The 23,607-nt window shown below is 40.6% G+C and overlaps 2 protein-coding genes and 1 long non-coding RNA gene across 4 annotated transcripts in view; 1 reads left to right on the forward strand and 2 right to left on the reverse strand.

The window, feature by feature from the left end:
• CERKL (ceramide kinase like) overlaps positions 1 to 13,401 on the forward strand; it is a 42,755-nt gene extending 29,354 nt beyond the window's left edge. For both annotated transcript variants that reach the window (XM_060780009.2, XM_067471125.1), the window contains exons 7-13: positions 838 to 1,015; positions 1,976 to 2,041; positions 2,516 to 2,541; positions 2,627 to 2,735; positions 6,075 to 6,171; positions 7,791 to 7,963; positions 12,893 to 13,401. In XM_060780009.2, coding sequence (XP_060635992.2) covers positions 838 to 1,015; positions 1,976 to 2,041; positions 2,516 to 2,541; positions 2,627 to 2,735; positions 6,075 to 6,171; positions 7,791 to 7,963; positions 12,893 to 12,974 — 731 coding nt within the window. In that variant the 3' untranslated portion in view covers positions 12,975 to 13,401. The remainder of the gene's footprint in view (positions 1 to 837; positions 1,016 to 1,975; positions 2,042 to 2,515; positions 2,542 to 2,626; positions 2,736 to 6,074; positions 6,172 to 7,790; positions 7,964 to 12,892) is intronic.
• Positions 3,241 to 7,034, reverse strand: LOC137097572 (uncharacterized). The gene is made up of 3 exons (XR_010910275.1): positions 6,741 to 7,034; positions 6,183 to 6,235; positions 3,241 to 3,455 (listed from the first exon to the last, which is right to left on the reverse strand). It is a non-coding gene; the product is annotated as an uncharacterized lncRNA (long non-coding RNA).
• Positions 13,402 to 14,264: 863 nt separating the features above from the next.
• ITGA4 (integrin subunit alpha 4) overlaps positions 14,265 to 23,607 on the reverse strand; it is a 53,757-nt gene continuing 44,414 nt past the window's right edge. Inside the window, exons 24-28 of the mRNA XM_060779997.2 lie at positions 22,320 to 22,439; positions 20,618 to 20,737; positions 20,193 to 20,291; positions 18,263 to 18,382; positions 14,265 to 16,206 (exon numbers count right to left, since the gene is read on the reverse strand). Of these exons, the coding sequence (XP_060635980.2) occupies positions 16,102 to 16,206; positions 18,263 to 18,382; positions 20,193 to 20,291; positions 20,618 to 20,737; positions 22,320 to 22,439 (564 nt within the window). The 3' untranslated portion in view covers positions 14,265 to 16,101. The remainder of the gene's footprint in view (positions 16,207 to 18,262; positions 18,383 to 20,192; positions 20,292 to 20,617; positions 20,738 to 22,319; positions 22,440 to 23,607) is intronic.

Here is a 23,607-nt window from a genome sequence, read left to right on the forward strand (position 1 = left end):
GGCATCTTGGAACATATTCCCAGTGGATATTGGGAACTTTGCTAAAAATAAGCAATGTTTTAGTTACAGGAGGAAAACATCATATGTATTATGTGAGATTATGGATTTAAATGCATATTTGTATAACATTCTGATAAATTTGCTTAAGAACATTTTGCCTGTGCCTACATGAACTGGTTGTTTCAATCATATTGTCAACTGTACATACATTTCCATGTAGTGAAGAACAGTGCATTTGCCACACATAGCATATTTTTACTTGCATATGGAGATAGTTTTATGACTTGGAGGCTGGTCACTCAGTCAGTCTTTTCCATTCTAATTCTCACACTGTTTACTTTGCCATTGAAAAAAGCTCTCTAGAGCAGTGCTTCTTAAACTTTTCCACTTGAAATCCCTTTCTGCCAGATAATATTTTACATGACCCCAGGTATTTTGGTATATAAAATAGGTATAAAACCCAGACTTTTACTGTTTATGAATCTGCATTTGCAAGGCTTACTAAACAGGCTGATTTTTCTTTTTGTGGAGTACAGCTGAAGCATCTTCTGCAGAATCCACTGTAAACACTGCGTGTTGCTAATAGATTTGTATAAATGGGTTAAATGCTAATCAAGCAGACGAGTTCTTTCTCCCACCCTGGACATTCCACAGATATATAAACATCACTTGCCTAGTTTCCAACAGACCTCACAACCTCTGAGGATGTCTGCCATAGATATGGGAGAATATCATGAGAGAATGCTTCTGGAACATGGCCATACAGCCTGGAAAACTCACAGCAACCCAGAAATGAATTGTTTAATAAATATGTTTGCATTTATCTTATCATTTCAGGGCATCTACAGCCAGTGGATGTTTGCTCTTTCAGCAGTCCGACAAAACTACTTCGTTTTGGGTTCTCTTGTATGTTTGGCTTTGGATCAAGGACGCTAGCTTTAGCTGAAAAGCACCGATGGATGCCATCAAATCAGCGAAAAGATTTTGCTGTGATCAAAACGCTGGCTAGACTAAAGTATGTTTTGGTTTTTTTTTTAAAAAAGTATATGCATTTTTTAAAAGCAGCTGTGCAATATGCACATGTGGGTTGGTATATTTATCTGTTTACAACAGTTTAATTGTTGTGATTATTCGGAGAATAATTTTAGATAATTATTCAGAGTAATAATTAATACAAAACAGCAATCAACAATCAACAAAACAGCAATCAACATACCTAGTGAATTAGGAACCAACCCTATTAAATTTAAAAGATTTGCTTTTAAATTCACAAACCTAGGATTGTACCTCTTAGCATATTTATTTTATTTATTTGGGCATTTCTATATTGCCTTTCTCCAAGGACTCAAGGTTATTTACATCAAACAGTAAATGGAAATTATTGTTTCCATTTACTGTTTGATGTTTTGTCTTATGTGTTTTCTATTTAGTTTTAGTTGTTAAGTTATAATTCGTGTTTATATGTTGGGTTGTTTAAATTGTTATTATCGATGTATTGTTGTATTCGGGCATTGAATGTTTGCCTTTTATGTTTGGAATCCACCCTGAGTCCCTTTGGGGAGATAGAGCAGAATATAAATAAAGTTTTACTATTATTATATCATCAATAGATAAAACACAACAGATAAATTACCTATTGAAATAATTCTAAGTCAGTCTTTGTCGAACATAAAATCAATAATGATTAAAAGCACTCTAAAATGTCTAGGAAGGTAAAATATAATTATAAAATAAAGGTCCTTGGCTCTTTCCATAGCTTGTAATATATGAATATGCTTCAGTTTAACCATGAGAACATTTATTTAAAAAGACAAAGGATCGACATGATCTGAAAACAATACAGTCTTGTGGGGTTTCTATTATTTCATGCTGTGTTCTGAGCAGTTGAATCTTTCTCTTTATCTTATCTATCTATCAGATCAATCCATCTATCTATATCAGAACTCTCTTTAAAATAAAGTTGTTCTGTCTCTAGGCCAGAAGATTGTGAATTATCCTTCCTACCTTCAAAATGTTTACAGCATGATGTTGAGGAAAATGGGTGAGTAGTAATCACTTATCTGTGGATCTGAAACTCAGTTGAGCAAGTTTTTACTACAATGACTTCCTGTATACAGGTTCAGCTATCTATGGCTTGAAAAGCAAACCTTGATTTTGTCATTTTATACATTTTATTGTGCTAGATTTGCTTTTCAAGCCATAGATTGATGTTTTGAGTATTCATGGGTTTTGGGATTCACAGTGGGTGCTGAAACCAAACCACAGTGGATACCAAGGCCCCACTGTATTTGAAATGTTCTTATTTCGCATGAACACCTTAATCAGAAGAAATGTTGTTGTCATAAGTGAAACTTGTTCCCAATGACTGTTTTGAAAATCAGACTCAAAAGCTGCCTTTATTTCATCTCAGACTTATTTAGATAAGTTTGTTTCTCTCCAGTCAAAACACACTCCTTTCTCTTTTTTGTTTTATCACACCCTTCGTAATTATTTTATCTGACTTGTTTATTTTTAGAAGGAAGCAAGAGAGACATAAGCATGGTAAGATTTCAAGTTTAATCACTTACCAAAGAGAATTACTGGAAGGGTTACTTGAAGTAGTAATGAAGCGTGATGTTATATTTAGAGAGCAGTGATCGGTGGCAGAAGATCCAGGGTCATTTCCTGAACGTGAGCATTATGGCCATCCCTTGTCTCTGCTCAATGGCACCAAGAGGCTTGGCACCTAATACCAGGTCAGTAAGGATTTACAGAATTAGAGTAATGTCTCTGTCATCTTATTCTAAAACCTCGGCTTTCCCCAGAATGCATGCTTGTGTCATGAGCAGTCTAGACCCTCTGAGGTTGGGAAAGGGGATGAAGAGGGTTGAGTTGGACTGCAGTTGACTCTCTAATCTCAGAAATTGTAATCAGTTTTTGGTTCAGGCCGATGAGGTCATCCACATCGAAGAATCGTTAGATAATTACAGTGATTTAATTAGTTTACAAGGGTGACTTAAGTGGTGGTCATCAAGTAATAATCTTCTATGAGCTTTGTTAGTAGGGGATCTGGCTCAGTGGATTTGACTTCAGTTTACTGGATTGGTTTTTGTTTATTGTAGAGACTTAATTATTTCAACCAATGCAACACATACAAACTACATTGAAAACCTGCCAGGTGAAAGAAAAACAGCAGAAAGACAAAAAGACTGTAACAGTATTTGTCATTAAAAGAAAATCAACTCTTTTATTGACAAATAATATTATGACGTTTTCTGAATATGAATTTCCAGACTCATTACTTGAGGTGATACATTCTTCTGTACAATTATACAGTGAATTGACTGAGGGTTGGGTTCAGCATTAATACTTCAAATCTTTCTCTGTAAAGCCACTGAACTTGAGAGAGTTCTTCTGTTGTTTGACTTCTTCTGCAGATTGTGTGGACTTTTCTTGAAGCAAGCACCTAAAGCTGTCTAAAACAAATCACAATAAAGTAAATGCTACTCCAAAGTGGAATGCAATGCACTTGGATAGGCAATTTCCAAACAAAATTTGATTAAAAATACAATACTTAATATTTTCACTTGCATATTATTGACTCTGATCAAATACCTTTCAGATTCACTGTGTTTTAATTATCTCCATTGGTATCCAAATTAAGACTTAAGACCCTTAATAAATGCTTCATGAACTTTCCTGTGACCTATAGTGTTCTTTCAGTATACCCATAATTGCTGAATCATCTTCGGAAATATGAAGTTGATGATCTTAAAAGGGTGTTTTATTACCTCCAGATGTGCTTCTGAATATCAGCAGGGAAGTTGGGAAAGTCCCATGAATGCTATTTACATGGAAATGGAAAAAAGAAAGCACTTGCAGTAGCTGCTATGCCACTCCATTTGCCCCCCCCCCCCCCCCCCCCCACTCTCTGGCCATTTCCAGTTTCATGTAAGCTTGAATGGGAAATGCTTCCCAGGGAGTGTGGAGGTACTCATTCCAACAGAGGCAGATCACAAATTATGAGTGAGGCCATGACATGATCCTGAAGGGTGATGACAATGGCAACCGACATGGACTGTTCCTAGGGTAAAGGGATTGACTTGTTATAAAATCAGCATTGAGGTACTGAGACCTCTGAGGGACATGGCTCCTTATAAGATTACACTGGCCAGCACACATGTTGGTTCCTCAAATATAAGCCTTTTGTCTGGGTATATTTGACCTGTTGATTCCAAAAAATGGCAGCAATTTTCCCCTATCAGATCTAGTTTTTGAGATATAGAGCAAATGCCATATATAATCTTCATCTGCTTGCCCATAAAAAATCATAACCATATCTAAGAAACTAGTGCTGATGTGGTCATGAGACTGCGCCTCTCTCTCCGCCCCTTTCTCCACCTCTTTCTCCGTGCCAGCGTGGTTTTTCCTTTGCTAGGGCAGCATTGCCAGCGTACTCTCGTTGTTGACAGAATTCAACAACGAGAGTAAGCTGGAAATGCTGCCCTAACAAAGGAAAAACTACTCTGGCACAGAGAAAGAGGCGGAGAAAGGGGTGGAGAGAGAGGCGGAGTCTCATGACATCATGGACGTGCTGGCACAGTTTGCTCCCGCAGGAGGCTAGTTTGCAGTGGCTCTAAACGTGTCCATGAAAAATGAGTACAAAACAGCTGCCTAAAGTATTCTTAGACTTGCCTCACTAATTACACAGTTCTCTAAAATTGAAGTACAATGTGAAATTAGCACCACAATTTGGATAATATCCAATAAAATCACTTGTAGATGGTAAAACCTCTGCTAGGAGATGTACACTGAGGCTTGTGAGGTTTTTATTTTTACAGCTTTATAAGAGCAACAGAAGGTTCTGGGGAATTGCTGTGTGGTGTGTGTGTCTAGGAGCTATCTGGTTATCCTTGGTCAACTGGGGAAGAAAATGCAGCCATATTCCGTGAACAAGGGTGAAAATTCAGTGAATTTTACGGCCATTGTAAAGAGAGGATTTAAGTATGTGCTTCCTGCTTGGAAACTTTGTGTAGCATACCAGCTGGTTATTGATTCTTGGGATGAGTGAACAGGGCAAGTATTCCACAGTTATTTAGTGTACTGGAAGGAATTGGATCAGAAATTGCTGACAAGGAAAAAGTGAGACGTGTTCTTCACGTCTCACTTTTCAGGCATTTGAAAGGGAAGTTGACTAAGATGTTCATGAGCAAGATAAATCCAAAACAGAATGAGAACTGGGAATCCTCACATGACTGCTGGAGGCAGAAGAAAAAGCATGAACCCTGGACAAGGGTGGGAATGGATCTGAGATTATTGTCTCCAAGGAGGAGTCAGACAAAAATTCCTGCCATTATGGCTGCGCTTGAAATCACCATGTGCTCAGGCCTCCTGAATAATTGTACCAATACATAGTTGTAAACAGAAAGCTGGAGAGGTTCAGCCAGCCGCCTGAAAGGTCACACAAGAATCCAGGGCTTTGGGGCCAATAAATTGACAACTGAAGAGGTGTAGCCCTGATTGACTTAAGAGGGATTTGGGCGCCAACACCTGAGGCCCAGTAGGGTAACATCTCTTTTCCGTGTCAGTAGTGGGTGGCAACTGGTCCTGCTGTCTTACTTTATCCAGGAATGCCAGCTAGGAAGTTACACGAAAGACTGAGAAACAAGCTGGAAGTGTGTGATCAAATGGAAGGATGCTGGCGTTGCTCCAGTTAAAATCTTACTTCTGGTGTGAACTAATAAATAAATGGCTTTCTGGAGGTGGGGTGGGGGGGATCTGTATTTCAGCCTTGCGGCAGGTCTGTTGTGTAGCGGTAATAATACTCCATTATCATACAGGATTGCTTTAAGGACTACTTACATAATTTTGAGCTAATTTTAATATACACTGAAGCGGCATTTTACTTAAAAAGAGTAAAATGAAATGCTAGCGCTAATAATGTAGATTACTCATTGTGGCCTAAGTAACAGGCATCAGGGGTTTTAATTATTTTATAGTGACACTGATAACCAAACATATTTAGTTATTGAGAATTATGTAGTTATTCACAGCTTCCTCAATTTTGTGTTTTAACTGAACTATGTCCTTTTCAGATTGGATGATGGAAGCATAGCTCTTATTGTTGTACGAAACACGTCCCGTCCAGAATTTGTTAAGCATCTAAAAAGATACAGTAGTGTGAAAAACCAGGTGAGGCTTACTCTTAACGTTTTCCAGCCCAGGGTTATTTAGATGTATTTTCCATCTGTATCCACTAAACAAAAAAGAAGAAAACAAGACAAAACAAGATGTCAAAAATATAACACAAAGAAAATAGACCTGTAAAGGTTTGACGTAGAAGTAAATGCACTCTAGGAGATGTCAGCGCCTTTGTAAGGCGACTTAGCTTCCTGTCAGAGTATATTAGCCCACTTTTATCTGATTTTTGAAAATCACCAATCAGACTAATACCGATTAACCTATTTCCGTCCATCTGTTGTGGTTTAGTTCTATGTGGTTCTTATATATAGGAACTACTACAGTGTAAAGCTGCTAAACTGATTGTAAAAAAACCAAAATTTGTTTTTAAATGTCAACTGCATTGAGATTAGAGGCAAATACGGACTCCTGGAATTTTGTCTATAAGAATTTTTAATTTTCCCAGAACATGCACAGACAGCAGCTACAAAGGACAGTCAACACAGTGGCAAGAAGCAAAATAAATTTTCAAAGCTTTTACTCTCTTTTAGACATACACACAAAGCCAGCATGCATCTCACCTGTGAAAAGGGAGCAAAAAACCTTCCTCTCATCATGGACCCTTCCACGCTATTCAATTGAATCCTTTGATTCCACTTTAATGGGTACGGCGGCCTCTCACAGCTGTGTAGTTTGGTTAGAGGAAAATTCTCTGGTTGATGATTGTAAATGTTCCTCCACCAGAATTCATAGGATGGATCCATAGCAGTTCCATGATGGGATCATGATTGTGTCGCATGGAAGAGGCCTTGGTGATAGATACCATTTGCAGCAGTACTCCTACTGTTAACACTTCTTCTTTTTCAAGGAGGAAGGAAAAGAGAATTTTGTGGCACCTTTAAGACTAACCATTTCAATTCATTGTACATTTCTTTTGGCAGCAGTCTTCTTCTTTGAAGAAGCAGAAGTTCATAGAAAATTATGCTGAAACAAATGGGTTCATTTTCTTTTTAACATAAAAGTCCCTTTGAAAATTGGCTTTCCCCCTCTTGATTTTTTTAGCCTTCTGTTTTAAAAATGCAGAATCCCATCATTTAATATCCCATATTTTTAGAATTGTGTAGAAGAAACTATATATGTCCAAAAGATTTTTGAAAAGTTGAATTATTTTTGAAGTAATTTGTGGCAGATGAGGATTTTGTATTTCTGTTTAAAGTTGTGTGCAGATCATTTGGGCTTCCAGGTTTATAGAGAATAATAATAAATAAATAATAATAAATTTATTTTTACCTCACTACCATCTCCTCAAAAGGACTCAGCACAGCTCACAGAAGCACTTCAAGGTGATGCATATAAAACAAACAATACATAAGTATATACAACAACACATATGTGTGTAGACAACTAATACACATACATTTCCCGAGAAAATAGTAGGTTATGTTGCTATGCTAACTGTATCTTGTTTGGTCAGACAGTTCCCTGGAAATGTTATACTTTTTGGTCATTTGAGACTGTTATCAGCTAAATTAAATTACTGGTCTGTATACATTCAAACCAAACCAAAAAAATAAAATAGCTATTTGAATATTTTTTTTTGAATTGTTTGTCTTCTTTTTTTGTATGTTTAGTTCAATTTCCCCTTTATTGAAACTTATATCGTTGAAGAAGTAAAAGTCCACCTGAGAACTGAAACTGAGCATGCCATTGGTGGCGATCTGAATCCTGTAGATTCTGGAAAAAAGAACTATCCTTGGAACATAGATGGAGATTTATGGGAATGGCCATCTGAAGTTCATATTCGGTAGGAGAAAGTGTTTTCATGTTCAATGTTTAGTAGTCGCAACTTAGTCCATACTGCTGTGACTGCTGCACTTAAGTCTCCAGCTCTCTAGGGACCACCTTGCTCTCGACTGAACGTTCACTACTGTGTCTTCCATCTACCAAAGTGTGTCGTTTCCACCCATGTGGTTCCCTACCCTCCTATGTATCCTGTCCCTGTCATTATTGATCGGTGGAGGGAGCAGGGGAGGAGGAGGGCCGGTGCCGCTGAAGAACAATGAGGAGGGGAGGGGGGATAAAGGAGACCAAAACAAGTGGCAAGAAAAAACGCCAGCATCTCAAACATCTGTTGGAATAGAGAATAAGATCCTGGTCATAAACTGCGGCATGGAGGAAGGGAGGTGTTCCGCTAGCCGAGGGGCCCCCATAGAGGTCGTGGTGGGAAGGAGGAGATGCGGGAAAAGGAGACCGCGAATTCGGCCTAATTTGGACCGCTTATCCATATTAACAACCCCCAACCGGTCTCCTAAGGTAAATTGGTGTAACCGGGTGAGCGGGCCCTCTGGTTTGAAGGTGGTGTTGTTGAACGCCAGGTCTGTCAACGGAAAAACGACCTGGATCCAGGACTTAATCCTGGAAGAGCGGGCAGATCTGGCGTGCATCACGGAGACCTGGTTGGATGAAGCGGGGGGCGTGAATCTCTCCCAGCTTTGTCCTCCAGGTTTCTCCGTGCAACACCAACCAAGAGCCGGAGGACGGGGAGGCGGGGTCGCAGTGGTCTATAGAGATTCCATCCATCTGACCAGGAGTCCCATCCCGCAGACCACAAATTTCGAATGCGTCCACCTGAGGGTGGGTGACCGGGACAGAATAGGGATTCTGGTAGTGTACCGTCCACCTCGCTGCACTACAGTCTCCCTGCCTGAGCTAGCGGGGGTGGTCTCGAGCCTGGTGGTGGAGTCCCAACGGCTTCTTGTGCTGGGGGACTTCAACATCCACGCCGAGGCGACCCTCACAGGAGCGGCTCAGGACTTCATGTCTGCCATGGCAACCATGGGGCTGTCCCAGCAAATAACTGGCCCCACCCACTGTGCTGGACACACATTGGACTTGGTTTTCTGCCAGGGATGGGAGCAGGGTGGCGGTGTGGAGGAGTTGTCCATCTCTCCGTTGCCATGGACCGACCACTTCCTGATCAGATTTAGGCTCACTGCGCCCCCTAACCTCCGCAAGGGTGGAGGACCCATTAAGATGGTCCGCCCCAGGAGGCTTATGGATCCGAACGGATTCCTGACGGCTCTTGGGGATTTTCCCGCCACCTCGGTAGGTGACCATGTCGAGGCCTTGGTCGCTCTCTGGAATGGGGAGATGACCAGGGCAATTGACAGGATCGCTCCGGAACGTCCCCTCTCAAGTAACCGAGCTAAACCAGCTCCTTGGTTCACTGAGGAGCTGGCAGCGATGAAGCGAAGGAAGAGGGTACTAGAGAGCGTGTGGCGCTCGGACCCAAGCGAGCCAAATCGAACACGGTTTGTGTCCTTTCTAAGGGCATATGCCGCGGCAATAAAAGCCGCAAAGAAAACTTTCTTTGCGGCTACTATTGCGTCTGCAAAAAACCGTCCGGCGGAGTTGTTTCGGATTGTCAGAGGTCTTTTAACTCCCCCTACCTTAGGCGGGAGCCCTGACAATTCGGCCACGCGCTGTGAAGCATTTGCTCGGTTCTTTGCAGACAAAGTCGCTTTGATCCGTTCTGGGCTGGACGCCACATTAAATGCAGTCTCTGTGGATGTGACACAAGCACCTGCTTGTCCTATTTTGTTGGATTCTTTTCAGTTTGTGAAACCCGAGGATGTGGACAAGATACTTGGAGGAATGAGGCCTACCACGTCCATCCTAGACCCCTGCCCATCCTGGCTTCTGAAAGAGGCCAGAGGGGGATTGGCTGAGTGGGTAACGGTGGTGGTTAATGCCTCCCTTCGGGAAGGCACGATTCCAGCGAGCCTAAAACAGGCTATCATAAAGCCGCTGTTGAAGAAACCATCACTGGACCCCACTAAATTTGACAACTTTCGGCCTGTTTCCAATCTCCCCTTTTTGGGCAAAGTCATGGAAAGCGTGGTGGCCTCACAACTCCAGGTATTCTTGAGAGACACGGATTATCTGGATCCGGCACAGTCTGGCTTCAGACCGGGACATGGTACCGAGACGGTCTTGGTCGCCTTAGTGGATGATCTCCGCCGGGAGCTAGACAGGGGGAGTGTGTCCCTGTTGGTGCTTCTGGACCTCTCAGCGGCCTTCGATACCGTCGACCACGGTATTCTTCTGGGACGCCTTGCAGAGATGGGCCTTGGGGGCACCGCTTTGCGGTGGCTCCAGTCATTTCTGGAGGGTCGTACCCAGAAGGTGTTATTGGGGGACTCCTGTTCAACACCACAGCCTTTGACCTGTGGCGTTCCTCAGGGCTCCATACTGTCCCCCATGCTGTTTAACATCTACATGAAGCCGCTGGGTGAGATCATCCGGAGTTTCGGGGTGCGGTGTCACCTGTACGCAGATGACGTCCAACTCTGTCACTCCTTCCCACCTGCTACTAAGGAGGCTGTCGAAGTCCTGAACCGGTGCCTGGCCGCTGTGACGGTCTGGATGAGGGCGAACAAACTGAAATTAAATCCAGACAAGACAGAGTTACTCCTGGTCAGTCGCAAGGCCGAACAGGGTATAGGGTTACAGCCTGTGCTGGACGGGGTCGCACTCCCCTTGAAGGCACAGGTTCGCAGCTTGGGTGTGACCCTGGACTCATCGCTGAGCCTGGATCCCCAGGTTTCAGCGGTGACCAGGGGAGCATTCGCACAGCTTCGGCTCGTGCGCCAGCTGCGCCCGTATCTTGGGAAGTCTGACTTGGCCACGGTGGTACACGCTTTGGTCACATCCCGCCTCGACTACTGCAACGCTCTCTACGTGGGGCTGCCCTTGAAGACGGCCCGGAAGCTCCAGCTAGTTCAGCGCGCGGCAGCCATGTTGTTAACCGGAGCGGGACGCAGGGAGCGCACAACGCCCTTGCTGTCCCAGCTCCACTGGTTGCCGATCAGCTACCGGGCCCAATTTAAGGTGCTGGTGTTAACCTACAAAGCCCTAAACGGTTCCGGCCCAAAATACCTCGAGTACCGCATCTCGGCCTACGAGCCCACGAGGACCTTGAGATCGTCCGGGGAGGCCCTTCTCTCGGTCCCGCCTGCCTCACAGGCACGCCTGGCGGGGACTAGAGAACGGGCCTTCTCGGTGGTGGCCCCCCGGCTGTGGAACTCCCTCCCTGCTGCGATCAGGCAGGCGCCTTCCCTCATGGCCTTCCGCAAGGGCCTGAAGACTTGGCTCTTCGAAAAGGCCTTCAATTAAGTGCTTGTTTTTCTTGGATTGACCATCGGAATTGGACTATGTCTACGAGATTGATTATGATTCAAACATGACGAAGCGGATTTTTAGCTTAATTAGTGTGTGTTAGTAAGATGTATGTTATAGTCCCAATCTATTGTAATTGTTGTCTTTATGTTCTATGTTTTGTACACCGCCACGAGTCGCCTTCGGGCTGAGAGTGGCGGTTAACAAATGCAAAAATAAATAAATAAATAAAATAAATAAATAAATAAATAGTTCTGATTTTAACATAAAAGTATACTTCAAGATTTTGCATGTAATACTAACTTAAAGCTATCTTAGAGTTGCATTGGGTGAATGCACAAGCCAGAAGTGGCTGTTTTTTCCATCTGTGTTTCCTGTAGTATTTTCACCAATAATATGTTGAAGAACAAATGGCAGCAGATACCTGGGAGCCTGTTTACCAGCCCCTCCAGGTTTTCCCCTCCCAGACCTCTTCCTCTACAGTTAGTCAATGATAGTAATTGGCCACTGGATCAAATCTAATCATTATACTGGGAGATAACATTTCACCATAAGCAGAGCTATAGTGAAATAGCTTCTCCTCCTCCTCCTCCTCTGGGAATAACAGAAGTTGCCAGGAACAGCTCTTCCCACTAGCCATTGGGATATACTCTGAAGCCATCCACCTGTCCATGCTTATATATAGTAAATCACCTCCTGGATTCTAGCGTCTTGTCTCCAAATTAAAACTACAAACACTTAGCTATCCTAATAGTTCTAGATTGTTTTTCTTATAAGATCTAGAAAGCATGTAATGAAAGGGACTCTAGAAACATCTGAGGGGCAAGAGGTTGAGAAACAATGATACAGAACTATATGTAGTTATTACATTTGATATGGAGTTATTACATTTGATATGATGCTGGAGTCAATTTTTGCTTGCTCCATGTGTTATGGGCTTTGGAAAGAGCTTGGAAACTACTCTTTTGGCTCTGGTTCTCCTGGACTGTATCTCCATTGTCAAATTAAAGCAGTCAGATTCCACTTTAACTGTCATGGCTCAATGATATGGAACCTTGGGTATAGTTTGACACTCTCTGGCAGAGAAGGCTGAAGACCTTGTAAAACTGTTAATTCCCATGATTCCATAGGACTGAGCCACAGAGCTAAAATAGTGACAAACTGCATTAATTTGACAGTGTATATTGCATCCCAAACTAGAATAAAAATGTCTGCTGGCTGGGAATTCCAGAAATTGCAAACAAAAAAAATAACATTTCCAAGTTTTTGAATTAACATTTGTGATAGGCATAAGCAGACAGTTTTGATCTGATTAACCTGCAGTTTGGATTGGCCAGGGCAGACTGGCATGGCCCACGTGTTACTAGAAGTATGTTGGGCTTAGTATTTCAGGTTTTTTTTTTTTTCATGATGGGTTATTTGTTTAAACTGTGGGAAGTTAAGTTCTTGCAATCATAAAATTAAGTGGATTCTTTGTGTAAATAAGTGCCAAGATAAAACGTTATATTAAAACTAACAGTGGTAATAGATTCTCTTTATTCTTTTCCCATTTTAGGGCACATCCACAGTTAATTACGCTATATGGAGAGAATGTTAATACAGTGGATAATCCGAAAGAATCATGCAGCTGTCTTTAGATAAAATATATCTAAATAAATCACTCATTTCTCAGCTAAATCATGTTTTTATCTTGAGTATTTAGCGGTATGGGAGAAAATGGTCTAGACTGAAATCCATGCCTCTTTAATGCAGTTTCCCAGTGGATCATCTACCAGATACATTCTAGATCTCCTTCCTTTTCACTCATTCCGGAGGATTTTTTTTTAATGTCCTGCACTGACCACTATGTGAATCTTTACTCAGTCAAAAAACTATTCCATTGCAATAAAAAAAATATGGAGAAGAGATTTTAAAAAACAACATTTCAGGTGCTTTTCACTTTTGTGATGAAAAGAAGCATAGAGGAGATATTTAGAAAATTGGACTTAAATGGTTTGATGAAGTAAAAATGTTGAAATGTTCTTTAAGTATATGACTTTGATTCCTAATAAATGACAAATACAATTGCATGTGTTTAAGTATGCATTATTCAAGCATTAAAAATCTTTCAGAACTATGTTCAAGAAAGTTCATTCTTTGCTCTGAAGATTTCGCTTCATTTAAGTTTAGTTTTTTTTAGAAATACCCAGTCTTCAAGCATTATCCAGCTATTGCCCAAGTGGTTTTTGCATAGGTACAACATGGATTTACAAGACCAGAGTAAGGACCTGGATGACAGAATGATCTGGAGGTCTCCCCTTCATAAAGTAACCATAAGTCGAAAGTGACTTGATGGCAGTTAATAACAAATAAGCAAATGAAGTATTTTATACCATGACAGTAGTTGTGCAGTTCAATCTTCAAGGGGAAAAAAACAGACTTGACATAGAGTTGCTGTGAGAAGCATTCTCTCCTGATGTTTCACCCACATCTATGGCAGGCATCCTCAGAGGTTTTGAAGGAAACTAGGCAAATGGAGTTTATGTATCTGCAGAATAATGTCCAGGGTGGGAGAAAGAACTCTTGTCCGTTTGAGGCAAGTGTGAATGTTGTTATTGGCCACCTTGATTGGCATTGAATAGCCTTGCTTTGAAGATGCAAGGCTATTCAATGCTAATTAAGCCGGCCAAAATATAATTTTATATACATGAAGAGATCCGTGGATACTGGGGATCCCCAACATTGGGAACTGGGGTAAGCACAGGGACAACGGCTCACAAAGGGGTTAGTTGGGATGCAGGGAAATTACCTAGAGGGGGAAAGAAGGAATGGAGCCTTGCTCCAAGGGCCATGGGGGGCTATGGGGCCATGTGGTTACCAGGGCTGGCTACAAGAGGCGAAAGGGAGAGAAGGACACAGGAGGCAAGGAAGAGACAAAGAATCAAATATAGAGGATAATGCACCATAGTGCACATTTATTAAAAGGTTATCTATATCTATATCTTTACATATAATAAAAGTGAATGTTTGTATGTATGTGGCAGCTTTCGGATTGGCTGCCACTTTCACAGGCCACTGTGACCTGCACAAGTGATGGACCTGGACCAAACATGGCACACACAAACCCAATGACCCACTTAACGTCCTGGTGTGGTTTGGGGAATGTGGACCACGGATTATGGGATCTGTAGTACTTTAAAATACTTGGGCACCCACAGACTACTGTGGTCCCCACCAATGACAGATCAAGACCAAACTTGGCACACAGATCCCCCATGACCCACTCTACATCCTGGTGAGGTTTGGGGGAGGACAGAACATGGATAATGGGATTTGCAGTACCTTCACTCACTTCCTGAGACCATTGTGATCCACACCAATGACTGATAAAGACCAAACTTGGCACACAGAGCCCCCATGACCCACTCTACAGCCTGGTGTGGTTTGGGGTAGGATGCACCATGAATGATGGGACATGCAGTACCTTCACTCACTTCCTGAGACCACTGTGGCCCAAACCAATGACAGATGAGGACCAAACTTGGCACAGAGTCCCCATGAACCACTTTACATCCTGGTATGTTTTAGGGGATGACGGGCCATGGATGATGGGATTTGCAGTACTTTCACTCACTTCAAGAGACCACTGTGACCCACACCACTGACTGATCAACACCAAACTTGGCACACAGAGCCCCTATGATCCACTCTACATCCTAGTGCAGTTCTGAGGAGGAAAGACCATGGATGAAAGGACTTGCAGTAACTTCACAAACTTCCTGAGACCACTGCAAACCAAACAAATGACAGATCAGGACCAAACTTGGCACACAGAGCCTCCATTACCCACTCTACATCCTGGTACAGTTTGGAGGAGGATGGACTATGGATAATGGGACTAACAGTACCTTCACTCACTTCGTGAGATCACTTCAACCTTCATCCAATGACTTATCAAGACCAAACAGAGCCCCCATGACCTACTCTACATACTGGTGTGGTTTGGAGGAGGATGGATGATGGAACTTGCATATGGGAGTTGTAATTCACCCACACCCACTGAACCCAGCTGACATTGGATCTAGACTAAACTTGGAGCATAGAAAAACAATGCCTTTCTCAAATAACCCAAGCTAGTTTTGTAATAAAAAGGGGAGGATAGAATGTATCCAAGGTGCTGGTAGCTGCTGCTGGGCTCCTCCATATCTCTGATCTCTTGCAGAACTGATTCCCACATGGCTCCAGGCTCTTGCTCTCTTCAGCTTCTCCTGGTTCCATCAATATAATTTTATTATTAATTTGACCCGGGAGGGGGGTGTCGATGCTCAACATCAATTACATGACATTTCTCTCTGTGCAGGATCTTGGCTCATGTATATTTGATGTGGAAAGAAAAAAGTAATAAAAATAATTTTTATTATGATGTTCCATATTGGTTTATAATACCATTGCTTGCTATATTTATAACCTGATTAGCTGATTACAATGGCTGTGAGGTAATGTGCTCTTAAGTTCAAGTATGAGCAGTCCTTGTCAAATTCTTCCACTTACCAAAAAGATTTTTTTTTCTCTAGTGTTAAAACTCAGTCTGTTTTTCTTTGCTCTTCAAGCCAGAGATGATTCATCTCACTATCACAATTATTCCTCAGACATTTGTATTTCAAGACACTTATGAGGATGCCATCAATCTTCCACTCAGCTAAATCCAAAGAGTATAGATTGGCTTGAGGATTCTTGCAATTAACAGATTCTTTGGTCAAATGTCTGTATTAAGCAAGCAAATTGTCATTCATCCTTGGTATCGTTTGGGTCACTGTTTATGAAGCTCCAACTCTCTCTTCCATTTTGTTCTTGAGGGAGATGTTTGTATTTTCTCTTAAAGAAACCAACCTGGAATATACAATTTCAGAACTGAAATGTCAGCAAACACATAATGTTAGTAAAATATAATACAAAAATGGTTAAAATCAACGTACCAAATTTCATCTCATAGTAGTCACATGTTTTATCCCTTTTTTGGAAAAAGGGGGCGCAACTATTACACAATGAAAAAAATTGTCTTTGATTCTACCTTACCTTTGAGAAGTTGGAGAAGAAATGATCATCCAGCCTTAAAACAGCTGTTTTAAAAATTGCTTTGACAAGGAGGAAGGAGGATCTCCCCTCCCTTCTTCCTTTCTCCAAATGCAAGGCATTTTATAAAATCTGAAATGAAGCTCTTTGGTGGAAGGAGAAGATCCAAGTTCCAGCAACCTCAATTTCAGGTTTTTTAAAAACCGCCTTAAGGCCTCTGAGGAAGGAGGGAAGAGAAGAGCTTCAGAGATATCCATTTCATAGTTTCTGAACTGCCTTGCCTTCAGAGGAAGGAGGCGGAATCAGCCCCAAATAGCTCTGCAACTATTATGTGAGGAACAAAAATATATCAATCTTGCCACTCCAAAAATGGGGATGCAACTAAAACATGGTGATAACTATTATGTGATGAAATAGGGGAAACTGAAAACACTTTTAAACTAATTGATTATTAGACATTTAAGTAAGGAAAGTAAGGGTTCTGAGCTTCATGTGAATTGTACCTAGTATTGTTAAGCATTGGCAACTGGTGATTTCTATTTCAATGTGGTGGTAAATCTACTCTAGCTTATGTTAGGTGCTATCTGTTGGAATTCAACCCCACACTATCCAAATCTCAAGTCCTCTATGAGGACCAGTTAATTTAGTATAGACCAAGGGTTTCCCTTCCTCCATGTCTCCTGGATGACAGTTGGAAATGTATCTATTTCTTCTCCCCTCTCTGTTTCTGCTCTCATTCTGATTGGTTGTGTAAAATGGATTTATTTCTACTGCAGGCTTTTTAAAAATCTGATTTTAGTTTCTTACATTGGAGTATGTGCTGTGAGCTTTGAGATCACTCTCTGCGTGTGTGTCAGAAAGATGTAGTGATTGCTGTTTCCCCCCTCTTTTTGAAACCTTAGAAGAGATGGGTGTTAAGAGTAGCTCAGACCCAGTTCTTTCAGTATTAAGAAATGTAGTTAGTTCTTTAGTATTGTAAATAAACCTGTAATTTTTAAGATTGAATTCTGCATCTTTGCCTGCCTAAGCTCTTAAGTTCTTAATTTTTTACAGCCATCATACAGAATCTCACACTTTGCTAGCTGTGAGCTGATTGCTCAACTTTTTGCATCCTGTTCGATTTTTGGATGATCTGCTATAATTTTGAGTTTTCCCAAACACTATCCAAGGTATTGCATAGGGGTGGGGTGTGGAGATCTCCCTCAAAGTGACGTCTACAACAGATTATGAAGCCACCAGCTGGATGTTAAGTATAAATTTGTACCTTATTGTCATTTTTTCACAGAATGTCTTTGAAATACATTTATTGAAATAAGATGGTGCCATTTCTTTGGAAAGTGTCCACTTTAACATAGTGTGAAGTAATCATATTGTTAAGGAGATAAAATTAAACCAAAACCACCCCCTAATCAGTGTGACTGCTTTGAAAAGAAGGCTAGGCTGAATAATCAAGGTTGACATAAGTTGGAGCTGAAAGCATTTAAGACCAATAAACCTTTCAGAAGGAATCCAGCCTCCACAAAATGCTCCAGTGGTCCTTTCGAGTTCCTTTATGTCCACTATGAAATGTAAATGATGAGAATTTTCACTAGTTTTCAACAACTGAGATTGAACTCCATTTTAATCTTTTTCAGGGTCTGATTATGTTAGACATTGAACTAAAAATATTTTCCCTCCTTTTTAAAATGCTTTCTCCTCTTTGAATCACCTAGGAGTATAAACCCACCAATTTAAAAACTCTCTGTACTATTATACATTAGTCGTATATTGTTAGACTTGAAAAAAATGAAACACAAAAACAAGAATATTTCAATGAGATACAATAAAGGCAAAAACAAAACAAAAATATAAAAATAGAGAATAACGTGCATACCTTCCATAAGAGAAATGCAAGAACTAAAAGCAAATGAATTCCAACTACTGAACCCATTCCAATAAAGAGCAGTGTAACACTCGTTTTTGTCTTTTGATTATGAAGCCCCTCTAGAATGACCTGCACAAAAGGTAAACACAGTAAAATAGACATAACTTCAGAATGATTCTTGAGAGAGTCTAGCCATAGTTTCCCTAAAAGCACAAAATATGTGAACTTGTTTGATCTGGCTGCCTTTTAGCCACATACATCAATGGTCTTAGGGATCTTAGTCATTCCTTATTTAAGCAGCAATGCCTTCAAGATGTGCTTAGATTTTGAGGGTAATTAATACACAGTAAAGTGCAAGCCAAGTATGATGCCTACAATATTATTAAATTCTCCAACTTATTGCATATTCTCATTCACGAACCTGGCCCCAAAAAACTGGGTCAACTTGTCCATGAGTCAGTATAAGCACTCTTATCAGAAAAGTTATCATCCCTTTCCTCACCCAGAGGACCTTTTCATCAGAGGACCCCAAGACTGTGGAACAACCTGTCGGAAGAGCTCTTGACAGCTAAATCAGCTGTCAGAATATAAGACAAAACTTAAGACCTATCTCTTCTGGCAGACCCACTCAGTCCATTTTAACTATTTATTATTATTTATTTATTTAAAACTTTTATATCCCGATTTTCTCTACCTTTGTAGAGGGACTCAGACGGGCTAACAGCAAGAATTCAATGCTAAACAGTAAAAATCTTAAAACAACATATAACAACAGTAAATTAACAATACATATAAAATAAATACACACAAAAGACATTTGCCAAGATAAAAACATGTCCAACTCAGTCTGTACATTCAGTCCATGTATTGTGGTCAATACTTTGGTCGATTGTTGGCCTCACCCATCATTCTGCAAAGGCCTCGTTCCACAGTCAGGTTTTTACTAGCTTCCTAAAGGTCAGGAGGGAGGGGGCAGATCTAATTTCCTTCAGGAGGGAATTCCATAGCCAGGGAGCCACCACAGAAAAGGAGCTGTCTCTCGTACCCACAAGACATGACTGTGAAGGTGGCAGGACCGAGAGCAGGGCCTCTCCAGACAATCTTAATGCTCTTGATGGTTCATAGGGGAGAATACGTTTGGACAGGTAAACTGGGCTGGAATCGTATAGGCTTTTAAACCACATTCTATGTTTATGGTGTTTTAACTTTTGTTTCAGGTATTGTACTATATTTATGTTTTAAGCCCCATACTCTCAAGCTAGCACTCCCTCTAGCACTAGCTCTTAATTCAAAATTATGCTTGTATGTCAAAGCTAAACACAAGCCAGGTGACGGCTTGTAACTCAAAATGCTTGTAAGTATGTATACTCATAAGTCAAGATTCCACTGTATCCCTTTTCCTCCTCCTGTAATCACTGGAAAAAACCAAAGGAGGTCAAAGGTGGCTTCTGCCAAGGGCCCCATCTATACTGATCATTTAATGCAAAATTCTCTGTGGTTTGTATAATCACCATCCGGACCTCAAACTGATTACAGGATTTTCTATGTAATCATCTGCACAGCAAAACCATTTTCTTTGATTCTGGTTTGAAATCGACTTACAATGGTCAGTGTAGATGTGCTCAAGATGAAACTGTTACACCTGGTCACTCTGCTCCCTCTTCTTATGCATGATTCCCAGTCACCAGTTTACCCACTGTTCAGGAATAAACCCCCTTCTAATATTTGTGTAGCTTGGCTGTAGGCGTTTGCAGCTTAAATATAAGCTTGACCATTTTCTTTTATCAGCTAGCCAGTGACAATTTGTGTAATTCATAAAGTAAGTACATGGAGAACTAAAAAATACAACCCCGGATGTATGGTTTTGTTTTGAAATGTAATTAACTGAAATCTTCAGCCATTAATTCTAAACATGGTTCTTTTATTTACAAATACTTACATATGCTATTTGCTTGCTCTTGTACAGTTCAATGACTTTTGGGTTCTGATCTGCTGAAACTTTCCCTTTTATCTCAAATATAAGCGTAGAAGCTTCACCCTGTTTTTCAAAAGATAAAGAACACTGAAATTTACAGAAAAGAACAAATGAGAGCATACATGGAATACTTGGTAGGGATTAAGCAGCTGAATTTGCTTGGAAAATGACTAAACATGGTAAATGTGCCACGAGGATAAGTGAGCAAGAAATGTACTTATTTATTTATTATTAAATCCAGATTCACAAATTTTAAGAACTGTTAAAAGTATGGAATTAATTTGCTGCCACTAAGAGCAATGGAATGTATATTACTAACTGAAATATCCAGTGATCAGAAATACATATCCATACTTCCAAAATGATAGTCCGAGGATTAAAATAATTACCATCTGTAGCAGTGAAGGAGTTGCTTCTAGGTGAATTTGAACAGTTGCTTCTTTTCCACTTTCCATGTCTCCAAAGTTACAAAGTATTTGCAAACAGAACGGATCATTTTTCATGCAGTACTTGAGAAAAAAGAGAAAAAAACATACATACATACATGAAGCTACTATTAATGTCTTTAAAGATATTGCTTTAAACCAAATGTTTGGGAACACTCATTACAATTTCTAAGTAATGTAGATCAGCTGTTCAAATGAGGATTTAAGAAAACAAATCAAACAGATTTATTTGTATCATTTGAGTAAAATCCTGAGGAATCTTTTCGTCTAAATATCTAATGCTTCTGAACATCAGTGAAATCAGGTTGTTGTGAGTTTTCTAGGTTATCTGGCCATGTTCCAGAAGCATTCTCTCCTGACATTTCACCCATATCTATGGCAGGCGTCCTCAGAGGTGGAGCTCCCGGTGGCATAATGGGTTAAACCCTTGTATCCAGGACTGAAGAACGACAGGTCGGAGGTTTGAATCCGGGGAGAGCACGGAGTTCCCGCTGTCAGCTTGAGCTCCCCATGCGGAGACTTGAGAGAAGCCTCCCACAAGGATGGTAAAACATTAAAAATATCTGGGCATCCCCTGGGGAACATCCTTGCAGACAGCCAATTCTCTCACACCAGAAGCGACTTGCAGTTTCTCAGGTCGCTCCTGACATGAAAAAAATCCTCTGAGGTTGTGAGGTCTGTTGGAAACTAGGCAAGTGGAATGTATCTGTGGAAGGTCCAGGGTGGGAGAACTCTCGCCTGTTTGAGGCAAGTGTGAATGTTGCAAGTGTGAAGGAAGCAGCCAGGCTTTGAAGCTGCAAGGCTATTCAATGCTAATTAAGGTGGCCAATTGCAACATTTACACTTGCCTCAAGCAGACAAGAGTTCTTTCTCCCATCCTGGACATTCCAAAGACATATAAACTTCACTCGCCTAGTTTCCAACAGACCTCACAACCTCTGAGGATACCTGCCATAGATGTGGGGGAAACATCAGCAGAGAATGCTTCTGGTACATGGCCAGTCAGCCCAGAAAACTCAAAGCAAGCCAGTGATTCCAGCCATGAAAGACTTCGACAACACATCAGTGAAATTGCTTATTGGTAAATATCTAAGGTGAAAGGTCAGTCTGAAGGCATGGACTCAGATTAAGACCTGACAGCATCATAACCAGAAAGGGCCCAACATAGTAATTATTTTTTATGAACTGATGAAAGAAAGTGTACAATATTTACATTTGAAATGCCTTTATGTCTATATACAAATCATCAGCTCTGAGTGCTTCAGACGCTCTTGTTTTATTTCTCTCTGTGTGTGCATGCATGTTGAATTCAAGAAAATATGACTTGGAAATACAATCAGTTGTAAACATTATTTTTAAATCCAATTTTTAAATTAAGCAAAGAGTTCCATTTCTAGGGGCACTTCCTCACAGCCCTATATCCCAGAATATCAAGGCAAAAAAATCCCAAAATATCTGTTTTGAACTGGGTTATCTGAGTCTACATTCAGATAATGGAGTTTTCTGCCTTGACATTCTGGGATATAGGGCTGTGTGGAAGGGTCCTAGTACTAGGATTAGTACTAGCCAAGCAGTTCAATCTTTAATTTTAACTATTATTTTTAAAAGAGCTGTAAACGTATGTGGAATGAAATAGCAACATTACCAGCAGTCTTTTGTCAAGTTTGGTGAGGAATGTAACAAGCTCTTGCAGCATATTTGCATTTTTTTCTGGTAAAGTACATTCTCGGGTATGATTTTGATAGATACACTGTCCAACAGTTGTCTGAAAATGAACCAAAACACAATTATATGAGGATTTCGGATGCTGAGCGATGCAGATGCTTCTAGAGCATGCACTGTCATCCTGAACACACTTAATGAGAAACAAATTTCAGAATCTTAATAAAACTTATTATATTGAAATTTAAACACAGGAAAAAATAGCAAACAGAGGGATTTTTCCGTTTTGCTTGGATGTGAGGGTTATATTTTTAACCACCCAGATCTGGTAAGACATATGTTGTTGTTATGACAGGCATACCCACCCAGCTGTTATTTATTGGTGCTCTGTGCCATAAGACATAATCATGGTAAAGAATTCTTCTCAAGACTTAATTAGGACTTTTGTACTGCATCTCACATAGATGAAGAAAGACCTAAACAGCTTCAAAAAAGATGACTTGAGCCACCAGAAAAACTGTTGCTGTACTGAAGGAATCTGCTACATGGCAAAGGTCTTGTGTGGTGCTGCAACTCTATCCACACAATGGGAACTTTTTTTAAAATTACTAGCCATCCCCTACCACGCATTGCTGTGGCCCAGTTTGTGTCTATGTATTTTGTGTGTGTGTATATGTGTATATATTTGTGTATATGTGCATATATGTGTGTTTGTGTATATATGTGGCTTTGCACATGCATTGTAATGTATTTTTATTTTTTGTTTTTTAAGTCTCTCCTGCTGTGTTTTTCAGTGTTTTTATGAGTGATGGTCACTCATTGGCCTGATGGGTGTATTGTGTCCAAATTTGGTGTCAATTCGTCCAGTGGTTTTGAGTTATGTTAATCCCACAAACGAACATTACAACTGCATTTATATCCTGCCCTTCTAACCCCGAAGGGGACTCAGGCGGCTCACACCAAGGCACAATTCAATGCCAAACGTACATATAGAGAAAAAATCATATACTTTAAAATCACACAATTAAAACATATCAATCTTAAAACCATTATTTAAAAAGCATTTTTGAAAACATTTTTAAAACCAATTTTTAAAGTGGTATGAATATTTATCAGATTATATGCCTCAAAAGCACATCACTGAAAAGAACATTAAATATGCGAATGGACATCTTAGGAGAACTGGAAGTTGAAATGGAAAGGGCTTATAGCCAGAGTAAAAGGGAAAGGAAAAATATAAGGAATTGAATCAGACAATCTTCACGATCGAA

This window comes from Anolis sagrei, chromosome 1, assembly GCF_037176765.1.
Source record: "Anolis sagrei isolate rAnoSag1 chromosome 1, rAnoSag1.mat, whole genome shotgun sequence".
In the NCBI taxonomy this organism is placed as follows: Eukaryota; Metazoa; Chordata; class Lepidosauria; order Squamata; family Dactyloidae; genus Anolis; species Anolis sagrei.